General features: G+C 42.0%; 1 protein-coding gene and 1 long non-coding RNA gene across 5 annotated transcripts; one reads left to right on the forward strand and one right to left on the reverse strand.

Moving 5' to 3' along the window:
• Window positions 1-602: 602 nt before the first annotated feature.
• LOC142362198 (uncharacterized) lies at window positions 603-9,335 on the reverse strand. Of its 2 annotated transcripts, none has more exons than XR_012764791.1 (6): window positions 9,004-9,335; window positions 6,007-6,083; window positions 4,487-4,575; window positions 4,024-4,224; window positions 1,500-1,600; window positions 603-757 (listed from the first exon to the last, which is right to left on the reverse strand). It is a non-coding gene; the product is annotated as an uncharacterized LOC142362198 (long non-coding RNA). The 2 variants fall into 2 exon arrangements; XR_012764790.1 differs by having other exon boundaries at window positions 4,487-4,581.
• A 160-nt stretch (window positions 9,336-9,495) lies between these two features.
• Window positions 9,496-27,408, forward strand: ING3 (inhibitor of growth family member 3). 3 transcript variants are annotated; one of them, XM_075427945.1, is made up of 12 exons: window positions 9,496-9,667; window positions 9,840-9,911; window positions 13,852-13,952; window positions 17,764-17,829; window positions 19,050-19,146; window positions 21,240-21,311; window positions 21,603-21,722; window positions 22,852-23,009; window positions 23,369-23,559; window positions 24,723-24,915; window positions 25,858-25,896; window positions 26,516-27,408. In XM_075427945.1, exons 1-12 carry the CDS (start codon window positions 9,640-9,642, stop codon window positions 26,630-26,632), a joined length of 1,254 nt encoding a protein of 417 aa, XP_075284060.1. In that variant the 5' UTR covers window positions 9,496-9,639; the 3' UTR covers window positions 26,633-27,408. The 3 variants fall into 3 exon arrangements, with proteins under 3 accessions (XP_075284060.1, XP_075284061.1, XP_075284062.1); XM_075427946.1 differs by having other exon boundaries at window positions 22,951-23,009; XM_075427947.1 differs by lacking the exon at window positions 9,496-9,667 and adding an exon at window positions 13,560-13,666.
• The last annotated feature ends 254 nt before the right edge of the window (window positions 27,409-27,662 follow it).

The following is a 27,662-nucleotide window of genomic DNA, read 5'->3' on the forward strand; positions in this document are numbered from 1 at the left end:
TTTTCCCATATGGCATCTTTTACATAAATTTTTTTGTAATTCTGTGAAAGAGTACAGAGAAGTTCAGAGAGGGAAATTTTTTGATTATGAAATGTCATGCCTTTCAATGAACTCTGTAGCCCACCATGAGCCATATACCTGGCATGAGCCGAGGCCAGTCAGAGAAGTTATTCATCGTCTGAAACAGGGGGTTGCAGCAGGGGCAAGGAGAGGTGCCGGGGAGAGCCCGTGAGAAGGCAGCCCCCCATAAGGGCAAGATGACAAGAGACCAGAAGGTAATTCCCATGAGCAGGTGGAGTGTGCTCTAACCCCAAGGGGTAGCTGCGAACCCTGCCAGTCATGTGGCTGAGTAGGGATGAGGAAATAAAAGTAGGAAATGAGTGCTTCTCGGTGGGAAGAGTGTGGTTTCATTCTGTGGTGCTATTATAGGGTCCCACACTGTATGAGAAATATGCTAGAGGTCAGATTAGCTAAACAAATGTGTAACTGATCATCCAGCCATCGCGCATCACTACACAGAAAACAACGCATTGCTCTAAGATCTAACATTTAATCAAATATAAGACCATATGAATTAAAAAAATGCAATTATAAAACACCACAATCTATTCTTGTAAATTACCTGTTTTAATTTTAGCTCTAGACAACAATAATAAATTACAGTCCTCATTTCAAGGATATGAGATGCATTACATAATGCAGATCTATAGTGTTCAGAACCATTAATCATCTTCTGGCAGCACTGTTTGTGTTAATCCTGTTTACAAGAGAAGAGACCTGCTAAGACATACTATTTTAGGCTTTTCTTCTTCCATTAAATATTCTCTAGAAGCAAACATTTGTAATCTGAATTTATGGTTAGCCTCAAAATGCAAAAATAGCCCAGATGTAATCACAGCAAAGAAATGTTGACATCCATGACAAAAAAGAATTAAGACTTATTTCTATTTTTACCAAATACTTACCTGTTACTATGTTAATTAGCAGCTGAATGTTGTTATAAAATTACAACATTGTGTTGCCTAATAGTTTTAAGATTATACCTTATGCAAAGAATTTAGGGGCCATTGGATTTTTCTCAAAAAATTTATAAAACACTGTCTTGGCAGGTATACAAAATTCTTCAAATTTTCTGTCAAATTTTTCAAGTAAGACTTTCCCTTTCTGTATGCAGAACATTGTCGGTCACAGAGTACTAGATTTCACTGCTAACAAAAGTAATTCTTAATGATATCAGGATATAAATACAACCCCAGTCAAACTGAAATGAGTTTATAATTATAAATATGATAAATTTTTATAATCATAAATATTTTTTATTAGATCTGTCCCCTATTGATCAAAAGATGCTCAATATCAGGTGAAGACTAGGAAAAGTTTTTTTCATCCTGCAAAACTTTTTAAGGTTTCTTAAATGTTCTTTTTCTTTATTAAATGACACTAAACCCTTTAAATTTTATGGATGCACAGATAATAGTCTGGCAGTGAGAGGAACTTACCCGAGATGTGACAGATTCAGGTTCAGTCTGCAGGTCTGCCATTCCTCCCTGTCCCAGAAATCTGTTCCAACCACCAGGAAATCAACTCTGCAGTGGTTTGCCTAAGCCAGAGATGGATTACAGCTTTTTGTATTCATACATGTTGTTTAAATTCCCTGCAACAAAGCCGTGAAGCTGAGTACCCAGCATCCCACACAGACAGAACAATCATTGGACCAGCTCTGTAGCGGTTTCTCTCACACCTAGCAGTCAGGGGACTAAATTAAGATCAAGAAGGAAAAATGTTGGGCCCAACACCTAAATAAGGCAGAAGAGACTCCTGAATTTGCTGCTTATCTCCCCAGAGAGTTTCATGATCACAAGGCTATTGCCTATTACACCTCTTGCTCTCTTTAAGTTTTACGTTTCAGTAAAAGCCCTGCTGAAGCACCTAGGTTCTTGCAAAAGCTTTAGTATATGGTGAATGAGTATTTTCCAGCTAAAGAATAGTTTCATTGAAGAATTCCCAGTCAGCTGCATTCCCAAGTGTTTTGCATTAATTTTTAAGGGCAGAGGCACAGAGAAGAGCAGAGAAGACCTGCAACTGTAACTAAATGGAATACAGGATTTCTAGTTAAAGGGGAAAAAACACTTACTTTTTTCAAATTCAATTGGAGTAAAAAATGCAGTAATTTTGTTACTTTCCTTATAAATTATTGACAGTTAATTAACAACACAGGTTTTTTTTTTTTTTCTTAATGAAAATATGTTCCCCTGCCACATTAGCTCAGAGTTGCTGACATACAGTAAATTCCACTTGTGGCCTCCCAAGAAGTAGCTCTCTTTTCTGGTAAAGCCCTTAATTCTTAAAACTTCTGTCATACAAGCAAATTTAATGGGCAAAACATATGCGAATGTAAATGACCAGACAGCTCTGCAACCAACATGCATGAAAATGAGAGCTGGAAAATCTCTCAGTTAGAACCTCTTCACCAAAATTAACTCTTCTGTGAGTAAGATCTCCTGCTCATGGTAGAATAGCTGAAGTGGCATTCCTACCACTTGATACACTTGAAATACACTGTTCATTGCAATGAAGGCCAACTAATATTACGCTAGTTAAGTGCGAAGTGACTATGTAACTCTCTTCATATTTTGTTGAAGTACAACACTGACGCAAGGTGGATGCCCAACAGGCAAACTCTCCACGTGCACTAAAATAAAATAAAATTGCACACTTAAGATTTAGATTTCTTTTTTGGAAAGAATTGGCCTCAAAATAGATGAGAATTGTGTACATGTCTGAAAACTTGAAACAAGATCAGTCCTTCTAAAATGGACTGCAATGGGACTTACTGCCTGTTCTGGTTTAGCAATGCAATTTCAAATAACCTTGGGCATGCTTACGTTAACGATTTTTGCATTTATGCAAAGATTAGATAATTTGTTACATCATTACGGTATGTGCTGATTGCAAACCTTTAGAAGGAATCTAAAAATACAGTAAGGTTACTCCACCAATGCATGAAATGACAAACAAATTAGGTATTAACTTAGCCTGTGGTCACTTTCTATTCTTTATTTCTGTAGCAACTAACATGACAGGGCTTACCACACGTGGGACCATGAATTTGCATTTCAGAACAAAAATGATAAACAATAATAACCTTAAAGTAAGCTGATGCGAGTCCGTAGGGAATAATATTAGTTCATTTGTAAGCTATGCAGATATATTTTTAACTGTGATGCAAATTTGACCAAGGATATATAAGAAGACAGGTATGTTTAGATCATGTGAAATATTTGTAAAAGTTCAAAGTATCACACAAAAAAATGTCAGTATGACAGCTGAAGAGCTTATGTACTCTCCAAATCATCTGTGTTTTCATCAATTGTATACATCTCTAACAAAATAAGTATCATGTAAATTAGCTTTCCCAGAAAGATCACTTGATTATATCTTTAGAGCATCACAGCTATGATGTTATTGCCATCTCAAATACATCCAGTAATAAAATTTCAAGAACATCAGTTGTTCTTCCTTTCCCCCCCCCAAGTTCTGCCTAACATTATCATAGCAAAGAGGTGGACCTGTGTCTTATGCTCCATTCCAGTAGATCCTCCCTCCTGTGGTAAGAATTTATGGTATTTGCATACTGTGACAAGGACGTGTCCTCTCCTGCAGCTCCCCCGAGTCTGAACTCCAGTTTCCCGGGTGCCCTAATCTCTGCACAGCTCGTGCTTAATGATCAAGAAGGAGAAGGTGATTTCTGGGTTATCCTCATGTACCTGACAGTGTACGCCCAGGAGCAGTGAAGATTCATGCCTGCCCTCAAAGTCTGCATCCTCCCCTGCGGCAGCTGTGCTCCTTCAGTCAATCATAATGTCACTATTTTGGCAAATTTCTCAGAGTATTTCCTTCCCCTGCTGCCGCTTTCAACTTCTCGGAATTTGCTCCCGGGACAAAGGACGTGAGCGTGAATGTGGATGGAGGGTAGTACAGCCGTACTGTCATCTCCTAACTCTGAGCTTCTCATTTTCTTACCTGCCCCACCTGCAGACCTCAACTCTCAGAGGACACGGCTTCCGAGCAGCACAGAGCATAGGTGGTGTCACATCCCACATTCTTCTGTGGCACTGATGGCGCAGCAGCCATTTATAGCACTTCTTGGCGGAAAGCTAGCAGATGTGGACCTCTTCCAGCCACAAGAATGTGCTGACCCCATGGAAAAAAGTATGATTGAACCTTTGACAATTATAAAAAGGCAAGAAATATCTTTCAATTACTGATAATCAGCTAAAGGCATTTGAAACTTAGACTTCTACTAGAAGTGTTTAAATAATCATAAAAATAATTATTTTCTAATTTTATTCCCATGCATGCCATGCGACCCAGCATTCAGGATTTTAAGAAAATCAAGCAAACAAAACTAGCATTCTGTGAGCAGCAAAACTGCTTAAGCTGGTTCCTCGTGCATTAGTGGCTTACAACAATAAGTTATGTTCACCAGCTGAAGCTTCTTCCACGGCTGGGGCACTCGTTGCTCTTGTGTGTGGATCTTCATGACTCAAACAGGTGGAAGGTTCATATTGCAACCTTTTCCTCAGTGAAAGGAAGAAAAAACCCCAAAACTATTAGGGACTACACAGCATTTACGGAGGACAGAATTAATTTCTAGACGAACGCCTTCTCTTTCAGATAGGTTGAAATTAGTGAATTAATTCAACAGAGACAGGGCAGAGTAAACGACAGATAAAGAAGTATCCACACAAACATATGGATTACTCATATAAGCTTCATTTCCTTAGGAAGTCAAGATAAAACATTTCAGCAATTAATATATAAACAGCAATTACTCATATCCTGCAGACTTTCAGGAAATAACCAAAATCTGCAAGTAAATTTAACTGAGTCTGTAGCAGAGAAAATTAACTAAAAGACGAAGATGTAATTGCCTGAGTCTGTACACAAAGTCAAGCTGAAAGATAAATGGCAGTTCCATTTTCCTGTTGACTGTTGAAGAAAATTAATTATCTGGAGTCATGGATTTGTTTCCAGAAATAGGAATGTGAATCTCAAAAACTGAAGAGTTTGTAATAAGTAGAAAAGTGATTTCTCAGATAGATTACCATCCAGCAACAATACCTCTGGGCCAAATTTGCCCTTTTGAGGATCGTTTCATGGAAGTGTGAAGTTTCTGCACAGTGCTACACGAGACAAGGGTAACATTATGTATTTGATAGTCTCACCCAGCTTTCTCCTAAGATCCGGCTTTGGATGGAGTTTCCCATTACATAAAAGTTGATTGCCCAGAACAAATACGATCATGCTGTTACCCTTACATGCTGCTCAGTCTCAAGACAATTTAGTTATTTAACTAACGTCCTCCAATAGCCATGGTGTGCAGTACAGCAGGAATGAGAGTTATTTCCTGCAGAGGGAGCGTGAGGCTGCGGGTGATGCCCCTGCAGCAGCAGAAGGGGCGGGATAAGGGAGATGGTGGGGTCCACGGCAGCTGGGAGGGACAGCTGGACTGCGAGACTGGGAAGAACGGAAAAATGGCAGCAACAGCAGAAAACTGGCAGGCAACAAACAGGAAGTGAGGAGGAATTACAATAAAATAGTCGACAGCTCGTGAGGAGACCAGCAGGCCTGAGCTGATGCTGGCAGACAAAACTGCCAGGAACGCTGTGACCGACAACACATGCTCGCGGCAGCACACTGTGGTGAATGGATTCTGGCCCGCCAGGCAGGAACTGCTGCAGCGCAGCAGTGGCAGGTGTCAAAGAAAAGCAAAATGCTCATTTCTAGTAGTTTGAGAGCTACCCAGGCTTGTAGTTGCCAGTAGGCTCTGCTGCACCACTGCCTGGTGCCACTTTGCTGTCACTATGTCTTAAAGTTCTTCTGTGAGGGCAGGCTACCCTCTGTGACAGACAGGTTTTGCTTTCTGCACTCCACGCGTCAGCAACCTTTGCATGCAACGGGCAGTGGGGCTCCCTTATAAGAAACCGAACCACAGGAACCTACCAGCAGCGGCTGAGACCTGGAGCGTCAGTCTAGGGATGGGCTAGGTAGGTCTTTCACGGAAGTATTAGAAACACACCCTTGAAAACAAAGAAACAGAACGTAAGGACTGTAGGTCTGGAAACACTGGATTAGACAAGAGTTAAAAATCAGAGTACTGAAGAAAACATGCAACTGTGAGAGTCCTAAGTGGGTACAGAAAGCCCTGGAAATCATACAGCTTAGAAGACAGAATAGATATGGAAGGAACAAGGAAAGCGAAGGACCAATGGATCGACAGCGGGTGGCGTATGAAGATGGAAAGGATGGAGTTAGAGATGTGTCAAACAATCCGACAACACGTGGGAAGAGATAGAAGAAATCAAAACAAAAGAAAAAGGATATTGCAGAGATCTGGAACGGGTAAGGACAGAAGGGAGATTTATAAGTCTTAACCCTATCTGAGAAGCGTACATCAGAACATAAATCCATGTTTTCAATCAGTTTTTCTCCTGTCAGTTGAAAACTAATGAAACCTATGCAAGCAATTAGCTTTAGGTAGATCACAGGGCAACTGTAATATTCCTTTCTGCCATCATTCTGTCGCAAGTGATGATACATGATTTATGTGAAACATTTGCTGGAGAAATGCCATCAATATTAATAACGTTATATCAACAGGATAAAACAGCGGCTCCTGTGGCCTCCCTTCCTTTCTCTGTGCTAAGCAGTTCTGTTGTTGTACGGAAGTAAGTTTTTTGAGCAATGTCGATTGTAATTCACAAAATTGTATTTCTTTTTGCCTTGAGCTCACGGTTGGTGTTTGGTTCTTTTTCACTGGATTTGCATCCCAATAAACACTGTCATTAATCTACCTTTCCTTATCAGGAGCCGTTCTAATTAGGCTGTTCTAAAAGTTGAGTTAATCAATAGAGTTAATTCTTCACATTTATATACAACAGCAAGTTCTCCATTGTAAAAATTGTTTCTTTTTTAGGGTCTGAGTGGATAATCGCTTCTTAAATGTCAGTTTAAACTCAGTTCCATCAGTCTGTCATGATAAGCAGCACTTACACACACAAACCCACTGAAGCTGATGTGGCTACTCATTTGACTATACAATATAAATTAACACTGGCAGAAATTAAAAATGTGACAGTTTCTCCACTTGTCAAAAAAATACTGAAGAAGACTACAGGTAGTTAAGTTTCTGTTTGCTTTTCAACAGATACCAAAGGAAGCTGAATTGTATTTTCATATGTATTCTACTACATAATCCCCTCCCATGCCCTGCTGTAAAGTTCTACAAGGAACAATTTTTGCAGCAGGTTCCTATTTTTATAAAAGCCTCTCACACGTTCCAGTAAACCATGAAACGTAAAAGAGGGCACTAGAAGACAGCAGCCTGTTGGCATGCACAAGTTTCATTTTCCCTTTCCACTAACGTAGAGTGCACATGCTGTTTCTAAAGGCACTGACTGAGACACAGCCCCAAGAACTGTTTCTTGGTTTGCTTGATCTGAGCACCGCAACAGACAGGAACTAGACAAAAACACCCTTGCCCTTCGTGAGGATTTTGCTGGCTATTCCCAAGCTTCAAAGATGAGAATATGGCAAACTCAGGCATGAAAAATGGAGCATAGGAGAAGTCACGAGGTCCCAATGTCCTCCTTGTCCTAGGATTGTGGTCACAAAGCAAATGGTAAGAACTTATTGTATGACTGTGTTTCAGTTGTGGTTCTAACAGTGGAGTCTTTGTACAGTATTTGTGTACAATATTCTCTTAAACTTCTGCTGTGTGAAATGTGCTCCCAAACATGTCTACAAAACAAAAAACAACTTTAAAAAGCATTAAAGCCACCATTAAGCACAAAAGTAAGCAACCCTATCAATTCATGGGCTAAATTTTCTTGCTGCACCAAACCCTTTCACTTCAATAAAAGTCTATTTATATTCCTAGGAAGGGTCAATCTTGTCTTCCACACAACAAAATGTAGGCAAGCAATTTCTCTCACAAAACTTCAAAAATATTATCATTCCTACACTGGTAGGTCAGAAGTCATACAGTAAAGTGTGATCTGCATGAGCAATAGTATACAGATTCTTTCAGCTAAGGCTTCTGGTGGATAGTAACTGAGCTTAATGACCAGCTAAAAACTGCTCATTGGTATAGATGAAACTAGTTGGTACTTCTGTTTTGGCAGTACAGACTACACGGCTAATGGTGGCATGAGTATGGAAAGCGTCCACTTTGGCACAGCACTTTTTTCGCAAAGTGGATAGTTATTGTTATACCTTTTGTTCCATCTGTACTGACACAGGAATTAAAAAAAAAAAAGCTTAGCTATGCCCTGTGTATTCGATACATAGCTAACATCAGTCTTCGTAAGGGCTACACACAAAATTTATGCTTCACTTCCCAAAATTCAGTCATTCTGAGCTAACTACTCACAAGATACGAACTTAAAACATGAGAAAAGAACACCATTTTCCATTGGTCCTGACACTCACAAACATCCCATGCAGTTTTTCGCACAGACTTGGCTTAAGCATACACTTTCTTCCCTCGCTTGGACGCACGTGGCACAGGCGAGAACAAGAAAAGGCAATAAAATGCACGGCAGAAAGCTGGCCCATTCTGTTACAGCAACTCTTACGCTCCCGTACCTACACCTGGCACCACCCAGGCCCTAAGAATTCCTTCCCCCATTCGAAAACCCAATCTGGATAAATGCAGCAGTCCACGATGAGAGCAGTAAGTATTAGATAGCGACAAAACAGTGATGAAATAAACTATTTGGGGGACTGAAGCTGCATGAAGAACCTCAGCCCCAAATGCTGAACAACAGATTACAGTAAGCACTGTCACTGGAGCGCAGTCACTACTATCTGCTTGTTTATTTTTTTTTTTCTACTTGGAGCAGCACTTCTAGAGCCCACAGAAGTTTCTGCTCCGGCGTGGCTGTCGCGCTGCCACCACCCCTCTTGCCCACAGACCATGAACACAGCAGCTCTGCCCACCTCGCGCCCCTCACGAGCAGACACAGCAATTCAGAGTTATTTCACTTGTTTTGTCATTTCTCGCGCTCTTCACGCACTGTGAGCATTTAAAACGACGGGTAAGCGAACAAAAGCAGGAGGCCTGCTCGCAGCGCAGCTCGTTTTCCCCCTTCTCCCCGCCAGCCCCGCGGTTCCCGGGGACCCTCCGCCCGGCAAAGCGGACGCCGAGACGGGGTTCCCCCGGGGAACAACCGCGTGGCTGCTGCGAGGCGGCAACGCCGCCGGGGCCCGGGCCAGGCCGCACGGAGCAAGGCCAGGCAGTAGCGCAGCGGACCGTGCCGGGCCGCCGCAGCCCCCTCAGGCTCAGCCCCGTCCCCCTCCCGCGCCGGCCGCCGCGGTGCATGGCGGCACGCGTAGTTTCCCGCCGCCTCCCCGGGCGCGGACTACACTTCCCGTGAACCCGCGCGGGGGAGCGCGAGCCGCGGCGCGCGTCAGCGGCGCGGGCAGCCAATCGGGGCGCGGCCGGAGCGAGCGCCGTCAGCCGCCAATGTTGTTTTCGCTGAGTCGAGCCGCCGGTGTTGTTGGCGGCGGCGCCATATTGGAAGGGACGAGCCCCACGTTAGCGAGAAGCCCCTTGGCGCTGGCCCGGCCGCCGCCATGCTGTATCTGGAGGACTATCTGGAGAGTGAGTGTGTGCGGGACGGGGGCGCCGCGCGGCCGGGCACGGCCGGCGGAGGGGAGCCGGGGCGGGGGGGGGGGGGGGGAAGAGCCGCGGCGAAGAGGCGGCGCCCCCCTCCCCCACGGCGGCGAGCGACTGACCGCCCGCCTCCCCCCGCCCCTCCCTTCTCTGCCCGCAGTGATCGAGCAGCTTCCCATGGATCTGCGCGACAGGTTCACCGAGATGCGCGAGATGGACCTGCAGGTGCAGAGTACGTGAGTCCCGCCCCCTCCGCCTCTGCCCGCCCCCCTCCACGCACCCCGCCCCGCCCCCCCGCAGGTCGCCGGCCCGCGCTGACGGGAGGGGGCCGGGGCTGGCGACTCCGCTCCGCTCTCCCCCCCCTCTCCCCGCCGCTGGCCCCCCGGCGTTCGCGCCTTCTTCGCGCCCCGGCTCTTCGGCGTCGTCTGCCTGCGGGGCGGCGGGTGCGTGAGGCGGTGCGGGGACGCGGCGTGGCAGCGAGCGGCGCCGAGCCGCCTGCCCGCCCCGGCCCGGGGCCCCCGCCCGCGTCCCGCCGCTGAGTCGCGGCGCGAGTAGGGCCCCGCAGGAGTCTCTCTCCCGGGCTTGTGCTGCTCCCGAAGGGGTTTTCCGGTGGCACGTCCCCAGCTCTTCAGGTTTTTGATCCCTAAGAGCAGTGGCGGTGGTTTGGAACAGGCGTTGTGCCCCGCTCCTTCGGCAGGCAGCGGCGCGCTGGCCCTGAAACCTCCCAGCGCGGCCACCTGCCCCGTGGCTGCCCCGCGGCCCAGCGCTCAGCCCGCTTTAGGTCGCCCTGCGTGTCTCCGCTTCCGTCCGGATACGGCAGGCACACGCTGCCCCGCGCCGCTCGCGGGGTGCCTGGCCTTCCTGCCTGTTCTGGTGCGGCCTGGCCTGGGACTGAGGGGTCCCCTGACGCCCACTTGGGTGGCCGTGTCGTGTAACGCCCAATTAACAGGTTCGTCTGTAACTGATGTGAAAGTCTGTGTTAGTGACATCGTTACTGCACAGAAGGTGAGAGGAATCATCGATCCAGAGGGGAGGGATTGTTCTAATGAAGAATGAGAGAAAGGGCAAGGGTTGCAGTAGCAAGCGAACGCCATACAGGAATACAAAATGCAACACTATGTGGGAGCAGGGTTCTTGAAAACAACAGTTTAGCCTATAATGCTTTGAAGTGAGGTCTCAGACTTTCTCTTGGGTATTTACTTTAGTGGACCCAGCAGGACTGTTTAACAGAGTGGAACTGGCTGTAGGACTTTTTTGTGTGCTATGGCCTAAGGGCTGTCTTGGCTTCAGTGCTGAAAGTTACGGCAACAGAGCAACGGCGCTTACGGGAGATAATGCCTCTGTAGTAACTGCCACTAGGGAGCACCAGGAGAGGGAGAGAGTACCTCACTGACTTGGGTAGTTCTGAGTAAGTTCACAAATTTTACTTCTATTCTGTAGGGAGGCAAAGAAGCTAGGAGTTTTTCTGAAGTGTGTTTCGGAACTGAGCCAACTAGCACTGCCAAGGTTGCAGTAGTGTCATTTCCTCTGCTTTAACTGGAAGCGGCAAATAACGCCCTGCATTGTGTTACTGGAAGTAGCGAAGAACAGTGAATATTGTACGCTAAGACCAACCTTAGGCCCAGAGAAAAATTCTCTCGGACCTCAATACTTCTGTAATTCTTGCCCAATAAGTGGCAAATCATCCAAAGACATGTACGAAACTTCTGGACTAGGATCTCTTCAGGATTAGTTGCCAAACTGCATGCTGAATACTACGTGCAAACCTGGAGGGTGTTCTCATGCTGTGACATAGTGACTTCTTGTGAAGATTCAGTGTCTACATGAGTTGTAATCCAGAGATAACTGTGCTGCTGTGTTTTAGAGTCAATGTTGACTTTATATTCTGTCCTGTTTGGACTGTGTGGACTCCTAATGGGGCAGCTGGTGCTGTTTGCTGGTGGAAGAAACAGTAAACCCACTGTACCTGCTATACGTCCTCATAAGGCTGCTGTGGGAAAAGTGAAGACCATCTGAGTTGTGACTTGACTCTTGAGCTTTAACTGAGCTCCACACGGACCATGGAATGTATTTCTCTATTTGTGTTCAAATCATGGATTATCAGGCCTCCATGGTAAAAATGTCAGGCTCTGGAAAAAGGCCTCTTTTCTGATAGAATTTCTGACAACTCTCTTCGGAAATCTGATGTAAGAAATTAGTATTATTGATGTAAGGAATATAGTGTCACAGTTGGATTAAAAAGGTAGGGGGAGAGAAAAGGTGATGGAACTTGAGTGTACCAGAGGGAACTTCATATAAATTTAGTAGATCTGACCTGCACTCTCCTTTGCTGTTTCTGCCCTTTTAGGAGAGACTAAGTTTCTGTGGAAGTTTTTCCATAAGCAGTTTCACACACACTGATATGTGTCCTCGGTAAAAAGTAAAGAGGGAAGTTGTTGGGTTTTTTTTTTCTTCTTTTCATGTCTGTGGAGCTATTAGAATAATTATCAGAGTGCTGTTTGCACTCTGCGAATAGTGGTAGAACATTTTGTCTGGTGCCTTTATGGACCAAATTAGAGTCAAAGAACAAAGCTTTTAGAAGCCTCCATGGAGAGTTTGTGCTGCTTGCTTACTGCTCAGTCTTCTTCCTCTTCTTCCTGAATAAGGCAGTGCAAGTGGAAAATACTCATTGTACAGACTCTCCTGTCTTTAACTTGTTTTACACCAAAAACTGTTTGACTGCTTTGTTTGTCTGGGCCCAAATAAAGTTGATGGGGATGTATGTCAAGCAGTTCTGGCTTGGGATTAATTGCACTCTGTCTGGTCGGTTGTTAGGTTCCTGTTGGTTTTGATGCTGGTTGTTCCCAGCATAGGGAAAAACAATGAATGTTTTTGATAATTTAGTATGAATAATTTTTGGTTATTTACATGAACAGTTCTAGCTGTGAGTTTTCAGAGAGTGAGAACACCTTTGTGCTCCATGCTTGGGGATTCATGAGTTTCTTGAACTAGTTGATTCATTGGTTGGATGGTTGGTTTGTTCTTGGGGGGAGGGGGGGGTGGGGGTGGGTTTTTTTGGCAAGATGTGATGGTCATCATGTGATCCAGGTTTAATGGTGGTTTCTGGAAAGTATCTTAAGCATTTTACACCCAGAGCCTGAAGTGTATAGGTAGTTGGTGCCTTGTCACCTTTAATTTGAAACTGCTATCTGGACAGTATTGCTGAAAGCGCGGTGAAAGATTTTCGGTGCTGTCATCTATCCTGGGACTAGCAAGGCTGTCAACGCTCGTTTGACTGAGGCAGCTGAGCGTTTTTGCAAATATGCAAGCTGTTGCATGCACAAGTGTCCAGCTGTTGAAATAGTAAACTCTGCCTTTTTTTTTGGTTTTTTTTTGAAGGAGGGTGGGGGGAAAGGGAAGGGAATCCCTGTTCCTGTCTCAATAAACAACAAAACAAATAACTTGTAGTTGACATTTTCCTTTCTTACGATAGTTAATGTTAGAGAATTGGTGGCTTGATGTTTTCCCTTACAATATTTCTCAATTTCATGTAAGTGAGAATCCTGTCCAAATGGTATTTCATTGGTGCATTTACCCCTTAGTGGTATCCTCTTGGGGGTGGGGGGAGTAGCTTCATGAGTGCTTCCAATTTCCTCGCACCCTTCCTAGCATACAGTGGAGAGGGCCTTGACTTCAAGGCGGTGACTTGACTCTTCCGTTGCTTTACCTTTTTGAGGCATTAATTTTTTCAATTATTTGGTTTTGTATTTGACTGTTTCTCTTAGGAGAACATTTTGTTTCCTGCTCAGTTTGTAACTGGCTAGAATGTTCCAAAGTCAGCAGTCTAGAGCCCTGGGTGAGGAGTTTGGGTCGTGCTTTAAGTCACTACCACTGCTCTTAGGGACAAAAAACCTTTAGAACTTGGAGTCCTGCCTGTCCCATGCTGGAGAGCACAAGAACCTTGATGAGAATCCTACCAGAATGCAATTCTGCTTCTTGGAAATTAAGGTAAATGTTTCCCTCCTCTGTCCACTGTCACTTGGTTTTTTTAGTTTTTTTTTGTGTTTTTTTCCTCTCTAATAGTTTGCACCTCAGTCCTGTCAACTTTGTTTAAGAAAAAAAAATCGCCTTATTTCATAATGTTAATATACATGAGAAGATAACATTTATCTTAATCGTTTCCTGTGCTACAGATGCAATGGATCAGCTTGAGCAGAGGGTAAATGAATTTTTTATGAATGCGAAGAAAAACAAACCTGAATGGAGAGAAGAACAAATGACATCAATCAAAAAAGTAAGAATACCAGAGGAGTGGGTCACATTTTTCTTTTGCAAACAAAGATAACCTTAGGAAAAAATAGCTTATGATTGATAGAGACTTAAGCGTTCAGAACTGTGACTTCCCTTGGGCTTTCACAGAGATGGATAGAACTACCTAGGAGGAAGAAAATGACTGAAAGGTTTCTTTGATCAAGCGTTTCTCTCAAGTTTTTCCTAGTATTTGCTAGCATTTTAAAAATTACGATCCCGAAATGGTGAGGAAACCAGGTACTAAATTTTCAGCTCAGACTTTTGGTTTCTGCTTGTGTGACTTGAAGCTGGGTAAGTTAATTGGCTTTCTTTTAGAGGATGTTTTTCAGGCTTAGCTTCAGCATTTCCTGTGATTCTGGCGATGTCCTTGTATATGTTGTACATATGGTATATGTAGCTTTAGGGAGGGAGCAATAAGAAGATGGATGTGTTTGGTTTTATCGTTCAACACTCGGGTATTGGTGGTAGTATTGTTAGCAAGGTAGTCCATCGTTGTGTCAGGAGAAACTCCTTTCTGGTCTCTTACACTTGCTACTTCAGCCTCTTATTTGGCCAAGGGTTTTTTTTGCTTAATTAATACAAATAGATTTCGGTATTTAAAAAAAGAAAAAGTCAAAGCTCTGGCTTGACAAGAGTGAATGAGAAATTTGCTTTTGACTTCAGTTGGACCAAAATATCAAGTAGTTTTTGCCTAAGCAAGATAATCTTCAGTGGATATTGAGAATAAAAAGGCACTTAAGCCTGTTTAATTCTAGAGTAAAAACACATGTAAACATAATTTAAAAATAAAAAAAAATTGTCTGTGGATTTTGATTAGTTAGAGCAGATTTTAAAATTGGATTGCTTTAGTCAAATTATTTTAGAATACGCTTTTCAACTATGTAAATGTATTTTAAAGTAATTTGTGCATGATTAGCTTTATTTAACTACAGTGCTGGAATAGCCTCCCCTCACAGTACTGTTTAGCATCATTTGGAAGGGCAGAAGTATCTGCAATGGTCATAAAGATCTGTACAAAGTAAAAGACATCATCTCATTTTGAGTCCTTAACCTTATACTGTGTAATACAAAATAAGTCCAAGACTGTTTCTATTCCTGTAGCATTTCTTGGAGAAATCTAAATATCACTGTGGAAGGAAGTGTCCACATCTTGTAGTTTGGCTTTTTCTAAGTCACGAAAAATAAATGAATAGGTAATACATCTCTCATCTAAAATTCACAGAATCGCAGAATGGTAGGGGTTGGATGGGACCTCTGTGGGTCATCTAGTCCAACCCCCCTGCTGAAGTAGGGTCACCTAGAGCAGGCGGCACAGGACCGTGTCCAGACAGGTTTTGAATATCTCCAGAGAAGGAGAATCCACAGCCTCTTTGGGCAACATGTTCCAGTGCTCCGTCACCCTCAGAGGGAAGAAGTTCTTCCTCATGTTCAGACAGAACTTCCTGTGCTTCAGTTTGTGCCTGCTGCCCCTTGTCCTGTCTCTGGGCACCACTGAAAAGAGTCTGGCCCCATCCTCTTGATACCCACCCTTAAGATATTTGTAGGCATTTATGAGGTCCCCTCGCAGCCTTCTCTTCTTCAGGCTGAACAAGCCCAGCTCCCTCAGCCTTTCCTTGTAGCAGAGATGTTCCAGTCCTCTCATCATCCTTGTAGCCCTCCGCTGGACTCTCTCCAGTAGCTCCTCATCTTTCTTGAAGTGGGGAGCCCAGAAAGTACTCCAGATGGGGCCTCACCAGGGCAGTGTAGAGGGGAAGGAGAACCTCCCTCGACCTACTGGCCACACTCCTCTTGATGCATCACAGAATACCATTGGCTTTCTTGGCAGCCAGGGCACACTGCTGTCTCATGGTCAGCCTGTCGTCCACCAAGACATCCAGGTCCCTCTCCGCAGAGCTGCTCTCCAGCAGGTCCGCCCCAAGCCTGTACTGGTGCCTGGGGTTATTCCTCCCCAGGTGCAGGAACCTGCACTTGCCCTTGTTGAACTTCATCAGGTTCCTCTGCGCCCAACTCTCCAGCCTGTCCAGGTCTCACTGAATGGCAGCACAGCCTTCTGGTGTATCCACCACTCCTCCCAGTTTGGTGTCATCAGCAAACTTTCTGAGGGTGCACTCTAACTCTTCATCCAGGTCATTGATGGAGAAGTTAAACAAGACTGGGCCCAGTACTGACCCCTGGGGGACACCACTAGTTACAGGCCTCCAACTAGACTCAGCGCCGCTGATGACAACCCTCTGAGTTCTGCCATTCAGCCAGTTCTCAATCCACCTCACCGACCACTCATCCAGCCCACACCTCCTGAGCTTCCCTAGGAGGATGTTATGGGAGACTGTGTCAAAAGCCTTGCTGAAGTCAAGGTAGATAACATCCACGGCTCTCCCCTCACCTACCCAGCCAGTCATGTCATCGTAGAAAGCTATCAGATTGGTCAGGCATGATTTCCCCTTGGTGAATCCATGCTGACTACTCCTGATAACCTTCTTTTCCTCCACTTGCTTGTTGATGACCTCCAGGATGTGCTGCTCCATCACCTTTCCCGGGATGGAGGTGAGGCTGACCGGCCTGTAGTTCCCTGGGTCCTCCTTCTTGCCCTTTTTGAAGATTGGAGTGACATTGGCCTTTCTCCAGTCCTCGGGCACCTCTCCTGTCCTCCAGGACCTTTCAATGATGGTGGAGAGTGGCTCAGCAATGACATCTGCCAGCTCCCTCAGCACTCATGAGTGTGTTCTGTCGGGGCCCATGGATTTGTAGGTGTCCAGATTGCTTAAGTCATCTTTCACACCGTCCTCCTCGACCAAGAGAATGTTGTCCTTTCTGCAGGCTTCCTCTCTTACCTCCAGGGCCTGGGATGCCTGAGGGCCTGCCTTGGCACTGAAGACTGAAGCAAAGAAGGCATTCAGTAGCTGTGCCTTCTCTGTATCCTCCATCACCAGGACACCCACCTTGTTCAGCAGCAGCCCCACATTATCCCTAGTCTTCCATTTGCTGCTGATGTACTTGAAGAAGCTTTTCTTGTTGTCCTTGACATCACTTGCCAACTTCAATTCCACATGCACCTTGGCCTTCCTCGTTGCATCCCTGCATGCTCTGACAACATCCCTGTGCTCCAAGTGGCCTGTCCCTCTTTCCATATTCCATGGACCTTTCTCTTCCATCTGAGCTCTACTAGAAGCTCATTGGTTATCCATGCAGGTCTCCTGCCTCCGTTGCTAGATTTCTTGCTCGGGGAGGCACTGATCCTGAGCATGGAGGGAGTGATGTTTATACAGCGACCAGCTCTGTTGGACTCCCCTGCCTTCTAGAGCCCTGACCCATGGGATTTCTCCAAGTAGGTCCCTGAAGAGGCCAAAGTTAGCTCTCTTGAAGTCCAAGGTTTTGATCTTGCTTATCACCCTGCTTCCTCCATGCAGGATCCTGAAGTTCACCATTTCGTGGTCACTGCTGCTGAGGCTGCCCCCAGCCTTCACATCCTCAACCAGTCCCTCTTTGTTCATTAATACAAGGTCCAGCAGAGCGCCTCTCCTCGTCGGCTCCTCCTCCATTTGCATCAGAAAGTGATCATCGATGCTCTGTAGGAACCTCCTGGACTGCATGTGTCTGGCTGTATGGTCTTCCCAGCTGATGTCAGGGTGGTATTCAGCTGATTGTTGTTTCCAGTGAAGTTTCACAATCTTTCTGAAAACTGACTTAAATTTCTCCTTTTATCTTACATTTTGTGCTGGATAACAGTAGCTTAAAATGACTGAAATTAATTCAGTTACGTTGATGATTTAAAAAAAAAACTCTGTTTATAACAGGATTATTATAAGGCTTTGGAAGATGCAGATGAAAAAGTGCAACTGGCTAATCAAATATATGATTTGGTAAGTAGACAGAAGGCTTGTGGTGAATTACCTAAATTTATGCTGTAAGGAGTTCTGAACATTTTGATAAGCACTGCATCTGTGCTACGTGTACTGTTATGTCAGCTACATACAGACATTTTTGCTGGTGAAAGAAACATTTCATATTTTAATGACTTTTAAGAATTTTGTTGCTTTGAGTAGTAAGTGTCACTTAAATACAAAACATACAGAAATAAATTTAGAATTCCTAAGGTTTTAGTGCATGTTGATTTTGTCTTAGTTATTTTTTTTCAGAAAAGAGACCACGAGCAAGTTACTCTTCCTTACAGCATGAGGATTTTGATTTTTAAGTATATTTATTTTACATTTTCTCAGAGAACAGAACCTGCAAGTCAGACTGCACTAAAATATAGTAGACATAAACCAAATATTTCTTGTACGCTTTAGTTCCACTTCAGCTAACCAAAAATTAGTTCCAAAAGTTGGAACTTACCCCCTTGCGTTTGTTTAGCTGATAACTGCAAAAACCTGTTCAATTTTTAATAGTTTAGAGATAGGTGCAGTATTCTGCTGTATGACTGCAGATGGAGAAAGCGTTTGAAACACAGTCTCTCTTTCCATGATACTAAGTTGTTTGTTTTTTTTAAGGTAATTTTCTGTACCCAGGAGCATGTCATATTTTACTCAAACGCACGGGAGTCTTTGCATTTTCAATTTAGAGACCCTTTTACTCAATACTTGAGCTTACTGATGTGTATAGTGGCATACAAATTACATTTCAGTGAACTTGCAATTTCACCATGCAGCCTTACCTCTTCTGAAGCGCATGTCATGTACTGTTCTTTCTCTTCCCCTTGCTATACCCATACACACAATACCCTCAAGTCCTCTTAATCTTTGTTCTCGAAAGAAACCCTTAATGTTGTGTCTTGGAACACTGGCTGCAGTAAGAGGAGAGCTTTTAGCTGCTGAGCCAGTAAGCAGCCTTATTGTATCCTGTGATTGACTGCGCAGCTTAGGAGCAACAGCGCTGTTTTGGTGTTAATTCTAGTATCTCTGTTGAGTTAGGGAAATGTAGGTGACTGAGAAGTTACGCTTTTGTGGGTTTTTATACGTGCTTAGTGCTGCATGGCAGAGAATTGTTAGAAGGGAAATATTTAGCAAGCCTGAGGTTAAGGGTGTAGATACTCATGTTCCAGAACTGGGTGCTATTTATTGTTGCTTTATCTCAAAAACAGGTAGACCGACATTTGAGAAAATTGGATCAGGAGCTTGCTAAATTTAAAATGGAACTTGAAGCAGATAACGCTGGAATTACAGAAATACTAGAGAGAAGTAAGTGTGCCTGATTTTCTTTAAGAACTTAAGAGATGTTCTGTCAATTTGCAAAATTAAATTACCGTAATCTTGTTAGTGGCCTGCAGTATTTTCACGGTTCCAAAATTGTGTTTTGGCTTGCATACTTTTCATCAGTCAGCGATTCTCAAATTTTAGTTTCATTCTCAATTTTCACCAGTGAAGTCAAAATACAACTGAGTAATTAGAAAAGGGTTTTTTTGCACAACTGTTGCACTAGTAGATTGCTACAGTAAGGTACAGTATTCTTTAAACCTGTTTCTAGTGACTGTAGGGATTCAGGCAATTACTTCAGCCTAAGCTTGCTGCCTGGCCAGTTGAAAGCGTACCATTTCTTACTTGAATTGATTGTCACCAAATTGAGGGGGGTTGTTATTTTAGTTATAGATGTGGAATGTCAAGTGAAGTTAGGTACTTGGTCATTTTCTTTGTTTAAAGGGGAGAAAATGGTTGTTTTGGAGTAGAGTACCAAGGGAGAAGCATTTTGGGTAAGAAACCTGTGTGCTGTGCTAGTATTCAGAATGTGAACAAAAACGCAGTGTGGCACCTTTTTGGCCAGTTTGGTGTAGAAGGATCTGGCCTTTCTGTACGCATCAGCGTTTAGACATCAAGTTCAAATGTGATGATGATAAATTGCAAAGTTGATTTAACAACTGTGATTATGGAGCTAAGAGGTAGCGACTGTTGTTCATGCCCAAGGACGGTGAAAAGTAACCCAAATCGCTTGAGGAGATTAGGAATAAATATTCTTTCTTTGAACTTTGTATGGCTTTGTCATAAAAGCTGGGAGGTTTTGGATATTTTATTTGTAATTCTGTTACAAAGAACAGGCACAAAAGGAAAACTGCAGAGTAAGTGCTTTTAATGAACTAGCAACTACAGAAAAGGATTAGTTTATTTTAGTTGGAAATCCCAGCTGCAGTTTTAAGATGTGATACTACCTTCAGTTGAGCTACGTGTTTGGTGAGGCAGGTAGGCAGAATTTCAGGAACTCAAAATAGGAGTGTACTAGGTTGCATATTGCATCTTGAAGGTTTGTTTTTGTTTTGGGGGATTTTTTTTGAAATAGAAGCCTCGTACCATTTTTAGCTTTCAGTGTGAATGCACACTGTTGCGGTTCCGCCAGAGGGCGGCCGTTGGACGAGCACGTCACAGCACCGACGTTCGCTGAGCCAAAATACCCACAGATGCTTTGGGCCTCTTCTGGAATAATTGTCTCTAAACTTTTGTAATATGCTCATGTACTTTTTGAAAGCGCTGAACAAGAGGTAAACAAATATTGAAGCTATGGATTTTGGAAAATGAACGTGAATTACTGTCTTGATTTATCTTCTTTATAAATGTAAGTTGGTGGGCATTGCAGGTAGTTCATAATCTTTTTGCCAAAGATTGATACACAAACTGTTGTTTATTAGCCTAATGGAAGTTTATGGTCAAAGTCTCTCCTATGCTGTGATCATTCAGCCTCATATTACAAGAAATGTTATGCTGGGACATAGACTTGGATTTGTGGCCCCCCCCCCCCCCCCCATTTTTCTTTTTTTCTGAACGTTAAGACAATTTGGATAATGATCTGAAGCCGTCCCTGTTGAATGTTAGATCGTCTTGAAGGACATTACTAGTGCTTGTGTGTTTTCACTTAATGGGACAAAATGGACTCAGTGGGACAAGATGCTGCTTTAATACAGCTTACCTGTTGCGAGCTTCATTTCAGTTCACATTGATGTAGATTGTCAGTACTTTTGGTGCAGCATTCTCCAGCCGTCACCAGCTTGCGTGCAACGTGGCTGTTGAGAGCCATGTTGTTGTTTGTTCTTCTTACTGGCCTTGATTTTAACTTGGTTTCAACAGCTGAACAGCAGCAGTGACTAATTTTTATTTTAAAAGTGTTGTAACTGGCTCCTTGTTGTACTGCAGGAAGGGTTTCAGCTCAGCAAAAATCCTTCTGATTAAAATAAATATAGTTGCTTAGTGATTTGGTTAACATTATAAAGATTAATGTAGTATCTATAAGTCAAAACCACGCCAATGATGACTCTGAAATTTTCCTATCCTTTTTCACTCCCTTTTAGGGTCTCTGGAGCTGGATACACCATCACAGCCTGTCAATAACCATCATGCTCATTCTCACACTCCAGTAGAGAGTAGGTATTTGAGACTTAAAAGCATACCCCCTTTTCATGTTTCCTTTTTTTTTTGTTGAAAAGTATGAGGAAAAAAAATGTTCAGAAGTTTTTTCTTTCTCTCCAAACATTGTGGGAGGGAAGGCATAATGCAATGATAATAATGTCTGTTCAGAAGAAGTGCAAGAATGAAATAATAATGTTTTGATGGTGAGAATTAGTTGAAAGTGCTGTTTTATTATGTCTAGTTAGAGTTTAACTTTCAATTTGAAAAGGTTTTGCAGTTAAGTTCCCATTATTTGTTTCATCTAGAAAGGAAACACAATCCGTCTTCTCACCATAGTGCAACAGATCATGTTCCTGAAAAGAAGTTTAAATCTGAAGCTCTTCTATCTACCCTGACTTCAGATGCTTCTAAAGAAAATACACCAGGTAATCTTAATTGTCTTGCATTTTTGCATTGCTTTTTTAATCGGAAGAAGAGAAACCCAATTATATTTGTGAGTTACTGTCTTTTGAAATCAGAGGCTCATACCCTTTTCCTCTGGGATTTTCAGTCATTTCAAAGATGAGAAATTGCAGGCATTGTTACTCATCTGTGTTGTCCATGAAGCACATCAGCTTTGTTGTCATTTAACAGCTGCGTGTTGGCTGTTTCTTTTCATTTACACTGCTTGGAAGAAGATAACAGTACAGTTTCAAGAGATCAATGCATTATTATTTTGGGAAAAACAAACACATGCAACATTCCAAAGTAAGGGAAAAGAATTTTCACGCTTTTTTTTTCTAAGGATTGGTCTAATGTGGCATTCGGCTACAATAAAATAACATTCTTCTGCATGTTGTCTCTTCCAAAAGAGATGAGAAGTCTTTCTGAGTAGTGAGTAAAAAAAACCCCCACAACTTTCTGCCCATTTTCAAAATGAGGATGTTCCGTAGTTTGTCTTCTGAAAATAAAAGACTGTGAGAGGTTATAGTAAGTAAACTACCTTACGTTTTGGTATTTAGTCGTGTTCATCAGTTTTAAGTAGTCTCCCTCATATCCATTTTACTTTTGAAGAAACTTCATATGAAGAGATGGCAAATAAAATGTAGTTTGAGCAGCTGTCAGTCTGTAGATGGCTATGGAAATCAGCGTTACATTAAAACTGTGATTTGTAGTTTCTAAAATTAAGATTGTTCAGAAGCAGTATAGATGTACAGTCAAATTCTTACTCTCTTCTTGATGGTTACAGTGGTCAGCCTCATTTCAACAGAGATTGGGTTTATGTAGACACAGACATAGCAGCTGCATCTGTTCTTCGATAGCTGAATATGGAATTGAGGTCTTTTTTTCTAAAAGGACTCCTTGCACGTGAGGATAGATGGGGAACAAACTTTTTTCTTTTAAGCCAGTACTGGGTGTGTCAAATGACTTTTTAAACTTTTTTCCAAATGATCAGGCTGCTCTGGTGCATAGATGGAGTTCCTGTCTTTCACTGGTTGTCATATATAACTCTTCTTAAAATGCAAAGGAATTTAGTTTCATTTTGAATTTCATAAATGTGTTCTGTTCATCAAGGGTGTCGAAACAGTAATTCATCATCCTCTTCAAACAATGCATACAATACAAACTCTTCTCAACCATTGGCATCATATAACCTGGGCTCATTATCTTCAGGATCCGGGGCCGGTGCAATTACCATGGCAGCAGCTCAAGCAGTGCAAGCCACGGCGCAGGTAATGTCAAAACATTCTTGTCATTCTCCCATCCGCTATTGATTAAGAAGAAAGACTAGTGATTTTTTTTTTTTTTAAATCTGAATTCCCATGGTCACTTTCAGCTGATGTGATTCAGTTCCCTTATTATAATTTTTGTTTATGTGCTACAGTTTCAGCATGTAAAACTTGCATAAAGGACAGCTTGTTTTCTAGCTTTTCCTGTGGGATACTCTTATGCCTTTTTACCACTTACTGTACATCATTTTGTTAACAGGGTGACTAATGAAGCTGTGCAAATAATAAGCAGTTAGCAGCCTCGTATGTCTTCTGTAAGAGCTCTGCTGTGTAATCTGATACGATATTAGTATTCGTTTTAGATGAAGGAAGGGAGGCGAACATCCAGTCTAAAAGCCAGCTATGAAGCATTTAAGAACAATGATTTTCAGCTTGGAAGAGAATTTTCATTATCCAGAGATGCAACTGGATATTCATCATCAGCTCTGGCGTCTACGTTAACACAGACATTAAGTTCATCAACCACAGATTCACGAAGTGGCAGAAAAAGCAAGTAGGTTTTCTTACTTGTTGACAGCAATTACAGCTTTTAAGACAGCTAAGCTTTCTTTTAAAGGTCATGGGCCATATTAGAAATACTTCATGTTTAATATGTGGGAGGGGGAGGGTCAGCAGAAGGTAGTTATTGCCTGCTGGCCTTTTTTTGTTCCGGCTTTCTTCTTTTCTTCTCTCACTTTTTTGTGCTGTACGCAAACTCACTCCAAGGTTTTAAATAAATGTCTTGCTTTGCGTTTTCATCTGTGATATAGTCTAGTGTCTTCCCCCATTTTTCTGTGTTCTGGAGAGAAGATGTGGCCTAACAGCAAAAGTTGGGAATTACTATACTTTTGTAGATGGTTTTGAAATAATCTGGAGATCTGCTTCGTGACACTTCGAAAATAATCACTACGTTTTCTGATGGCTGACCTTCTAGGACAGGAAACAGAATGACTTTTATTTCTGTTGAAAATGAAATTTAAAAGCATTTTAAATAACACAATGTCACAAGACATTGTGACAGCAATTACAAGTTGTACTTGAAAAAGTTTGTCTCAGAATGCTCATCCTTTCAAACTGACTTGCATGTTTTTCTTCATACTAATTTGTGTTTGTTCACAGCTCAGTTTTTCCCTTAGAAGCATTTGTCATCTATGGATATCTTGGGTGTCAGATCTGACCTATAAGCTAAAGCATAGACTTTGTATTCTGGCACTTCCTGTGGAGTGATTGGTGGTGCTTGAGTGGAGGTTAACATAGAATCAGTCATCTTCAAAACACAGCTATCTATTCTACATGGCACATGACATTATTTATATGCAAATTCCTGTTTTATTGATAGCATAATTTTTACAGGGACTTTACACCAGGCTGTTGATGGAAAATTTTGTGAAGAAAAACATTGATTAAAGCCATTTGGCAGTTTAAAGCTGTTAAATTCCATTGATTAGAGTAGCCTGTCTTGCACTTGCAAGCTGGTAAGATTTGTTTCCAAAGAGCATTTAGTGGGTCCATTTCAGTTCTTCCAGCTGTTGAATGAAATCTATTAGGGAATGATGCTTTGGGATTTACATACTGCAGTATTTCAGAGTCAACAAAGTGCTTGCTTTCTGATCCTTTCACTAGCAAGAAATTATTTGAAATTATGATATGCTATTTTTTACTTTTTTTTTTTTTTAGAAATAACAACAAATCCTCAAGTCAGCAGTCCTCGTCATCTTCCTCTTCTTCGTCTCTGTCATCGTGTTCTTCTTCATCTGCACTGGCACAAGAACTGTCTCAGCAAACAGCAGTAATACCAGAGTCTGATTCTAATAGCCAGGTTGACTGGACCTATGATCCAAATGAGCCACGTTACTGCATTTGTAATCAGGTAAGGATGGCTTCCAACCTGAAATATAACTAGAGCTGCCGTTTTGCTTAGTTGAACATCCTTCTCTGATTGCTATTTTAGAAACATTCTGTTTGCAGTTTTGAAATTCTGATCTGTTTTTTATTTACTTACTGGTGATATGAATAATGAACTCAACTGTTGAAGCTAAAAACGAGCAAGTTTTTCAGTGATGTGACGTACCTGGAGAGTTTTAAATCTTTTAATTAAGACTTCAGGAGTAATTAAATTAAGAATTGAACAGATTCACAGTGAATTTAATTGACATTTTAAGTCGGTAAGAAATTTGCCTGGTCTTTCCTACTTTACTTTAAAAAACCCACACAAAACCAGAACCCAAAAAACCTCACAAACTCAAAAAAAAACCCCCAAACCAAACAAAAAACTAGTTTTGTAAAAGCTATCCAAAAGCTTGAGAGACTGAATGACAGTATAAGAAACTGTTATTTAGCAACACCTTTTTAAACACTTTTAAGAATGTTGGCTTTTTTTAGAGTTTATAGAATTCTCTAATTTTCTTGGAAGTATTTGATTGTTTCAAGTAGAGTGCTTGAAATTGTCATGTATGCAAGGGAAATGCCAGATGTCAATATAATCTTGAGAACTGGACTGATAACGTACTGAGCACTGTTGTTTAGAACAAAATGTGCTTCGTTCAGGTTTTGAATGCTGCCTTTTTTCATCCAACCTGAAATATGCAGAAGTTTTTGGGTTTGGTTTTTTTTTTTTGCATAAAAAAATTCTGAAAGTCAGTTTGCCATGAACATGTTCTTTGGGTTATGTAACAAAAGAAAAATCAAAATATTGTTGCTGCTGTTAATGGAAAAATTCCTCAGAGGAAGAAACTTTAGTCCTTTGAAAATGTTTATTGCTTTTAATTAGTAATATAATTATTAATAAGGGATTTTTTTCCTTCTTTACTAGGTGTCCTATGGTGAAATGGTAGGCTGTGATAACCAAGATGTAAGTAACAAAGTTCAGAAGGTTCAGGAGAGGCTTGTGCATGTAACTGTTGCTTGCAGGGGTTACTTTTCTTTAGAGTTGATGTGCATCTAAGTTGAACCACGCTTCAGGAAACTCTTCCTGATCTGTCACCACGATTCAGATTCTTTTAGAAGGCTTCACCCTTTTCTGGGAAGGTTTGACATCTTTAAAATGCCTTTTATTTCTAGGAACTCTTAACTGTATCACTTCTACTATCAGTTGTCCCCTTCAAATAAAAGAACAGTTGAATGTAATAATGTACTTACTGACATACTACATTTAAACAGAAGTGAGTGATAAGATTATTTTTGTGTCGCTTAGTGTTGTCAAACTAAGTATTTCGAAGCACAGCGTACTTCTTTTGCTCTGTTACATGAGTCCATATATGACTCCTAGGGTTTTTAGGAGTTTCCGTAGTCTATTGAGCGTGTGTCAGGGACTGAGATCCTCCTCTCTTCTTGTTTTGTCCCGTGCCTGTGCAAAAAGGAGAATCTATGCTTTTTACTCATGTGTTGTTTGCTTCGAATTGTATTTGTGACCGGTGTTTTGGAAAAAAAAAAAAACCACAAAATCTGAATCTTTAACTCTGTTTTTACAGTGCCCTATTGAGTGGTTCCACTATGGATGTGTTGGACTGACAGAAGCACCGAAAGGGAAGTGGTACTGTCCACAGTGTACAGCTGCAATGAAGAGAAGAGGCAGTAGACATAAATAAGTTCCTTCATTTGGAAAACAAATCGCATACTAAAGGTTTTATAGAGGACTTGGGAGGGGGAGGAACCCCCACCACACTTCCTTGCAACCACTTAAGGGTTAACATAGCAGTCATAAGATCTTGAAGTATTGATTTTGCTAGTTGTGTTTTAATATTGTAAGTAAATTATTTATGCACATTGATGTGCTACAGATACTATTCCAGTGAGCCTTGGATTGTTCCAGTGGCCAACATATGCAGACATCTGTACTATCAGACCATTTTCTCTAAGCAGTGGGCATTCTACAATTATTCAATCTTCAAAAAATTCCGATAAATCAAGATTTTAAATGTATGTTTTATATTCAACAGATATATTCTGCTGCATGTACTGTACTCAAGAGCTGTTATGTAACACTATGTATATAAATGGTGCAAAAAGTCAGTGCTTCTGGAAAAGAAAATGAAACAATGGTTTTTAAGATGCCTTTATAACTTTGGTTCTTTATGAAACTTAATTCAGCAGGCTGAAGAAAATGGTTCTTGTATACAGCGGGCTGTTGTCCTCTAGGGTACTTGAGTAAGTAAAAACATAAAAAATGCTGTAGAATAAAACAAACTTGTGCCATTAGTCTTTATATGTTTCTGCTCCAGAGAAGGCGCAGGCCGTGAGAGGAAAAAAAGGTGTTAAAGTGATGATAAATTTTTATACCAAATGTGTTTATTTTTTTGTGCAAGTAATCCTTTAAATTTGAATTGTATTAGGTGTTAAAATAAAACAACCTCAACTCCTTGAATTAATTTTCTGTACATTTGTGGAAAAAAAAGGTTTGTCCCTGAAATGGTTTCAGGAGAATATAGCTAAATTTGTATAAGAAATTGCTGTACATGACCCACGTGGAGGGTCGTTGTACAGCAGGACATTTCTGTGGTGGGTGGATAACTAGTACACGTATAGGCAAATGCTGAAATATCGTTTGCCTTGATGTCTCTGTCTCCAGACAAGCAGTGGCACTTGCTTAAATGGTTGCAAAAGTTCTGTTTTCCATGT

Source organism: Opisthocomus hoazin, chromosome 8 (genome assembly GCF_030867145.1).
Source record: "Opisthocomus hoazin isolate bOpiHoa1 chromosome 8, bOpiHoa1.hap1, whole genome shotgun sequence".
In the NCBI taxonomy this organism is placed as follows: Eukaryota; Metazoa; Chordata; class Aves; order Opisthocomiformes; family Opisthocomidae; genus Opisthocomus; species Opisthocomus hoazin.

Bases quoted from the DNA above. Each gene is read 5' to 3' on its own strand.
- ING3 (XM_075427945.1), top strand. From the start codon at position 9,640: ATGCTGTATCTGGAGGACTATCTGGAGA. The intron at 19,147-21,239 runs GTAAGTGTGCCT...ACTCCCTTTTAG, and splicing joins TACAGAAATACTAGAGAGAA to GGTCTCTGGAGCTGGATACA. The intron at 21,312-21,602 runs GTAGGTATTTGA...TGTTTCATCTAG, and splicing joins TTCTCACACTCCAGTAGAGA to AAAGGAAACACAATCCGTCT.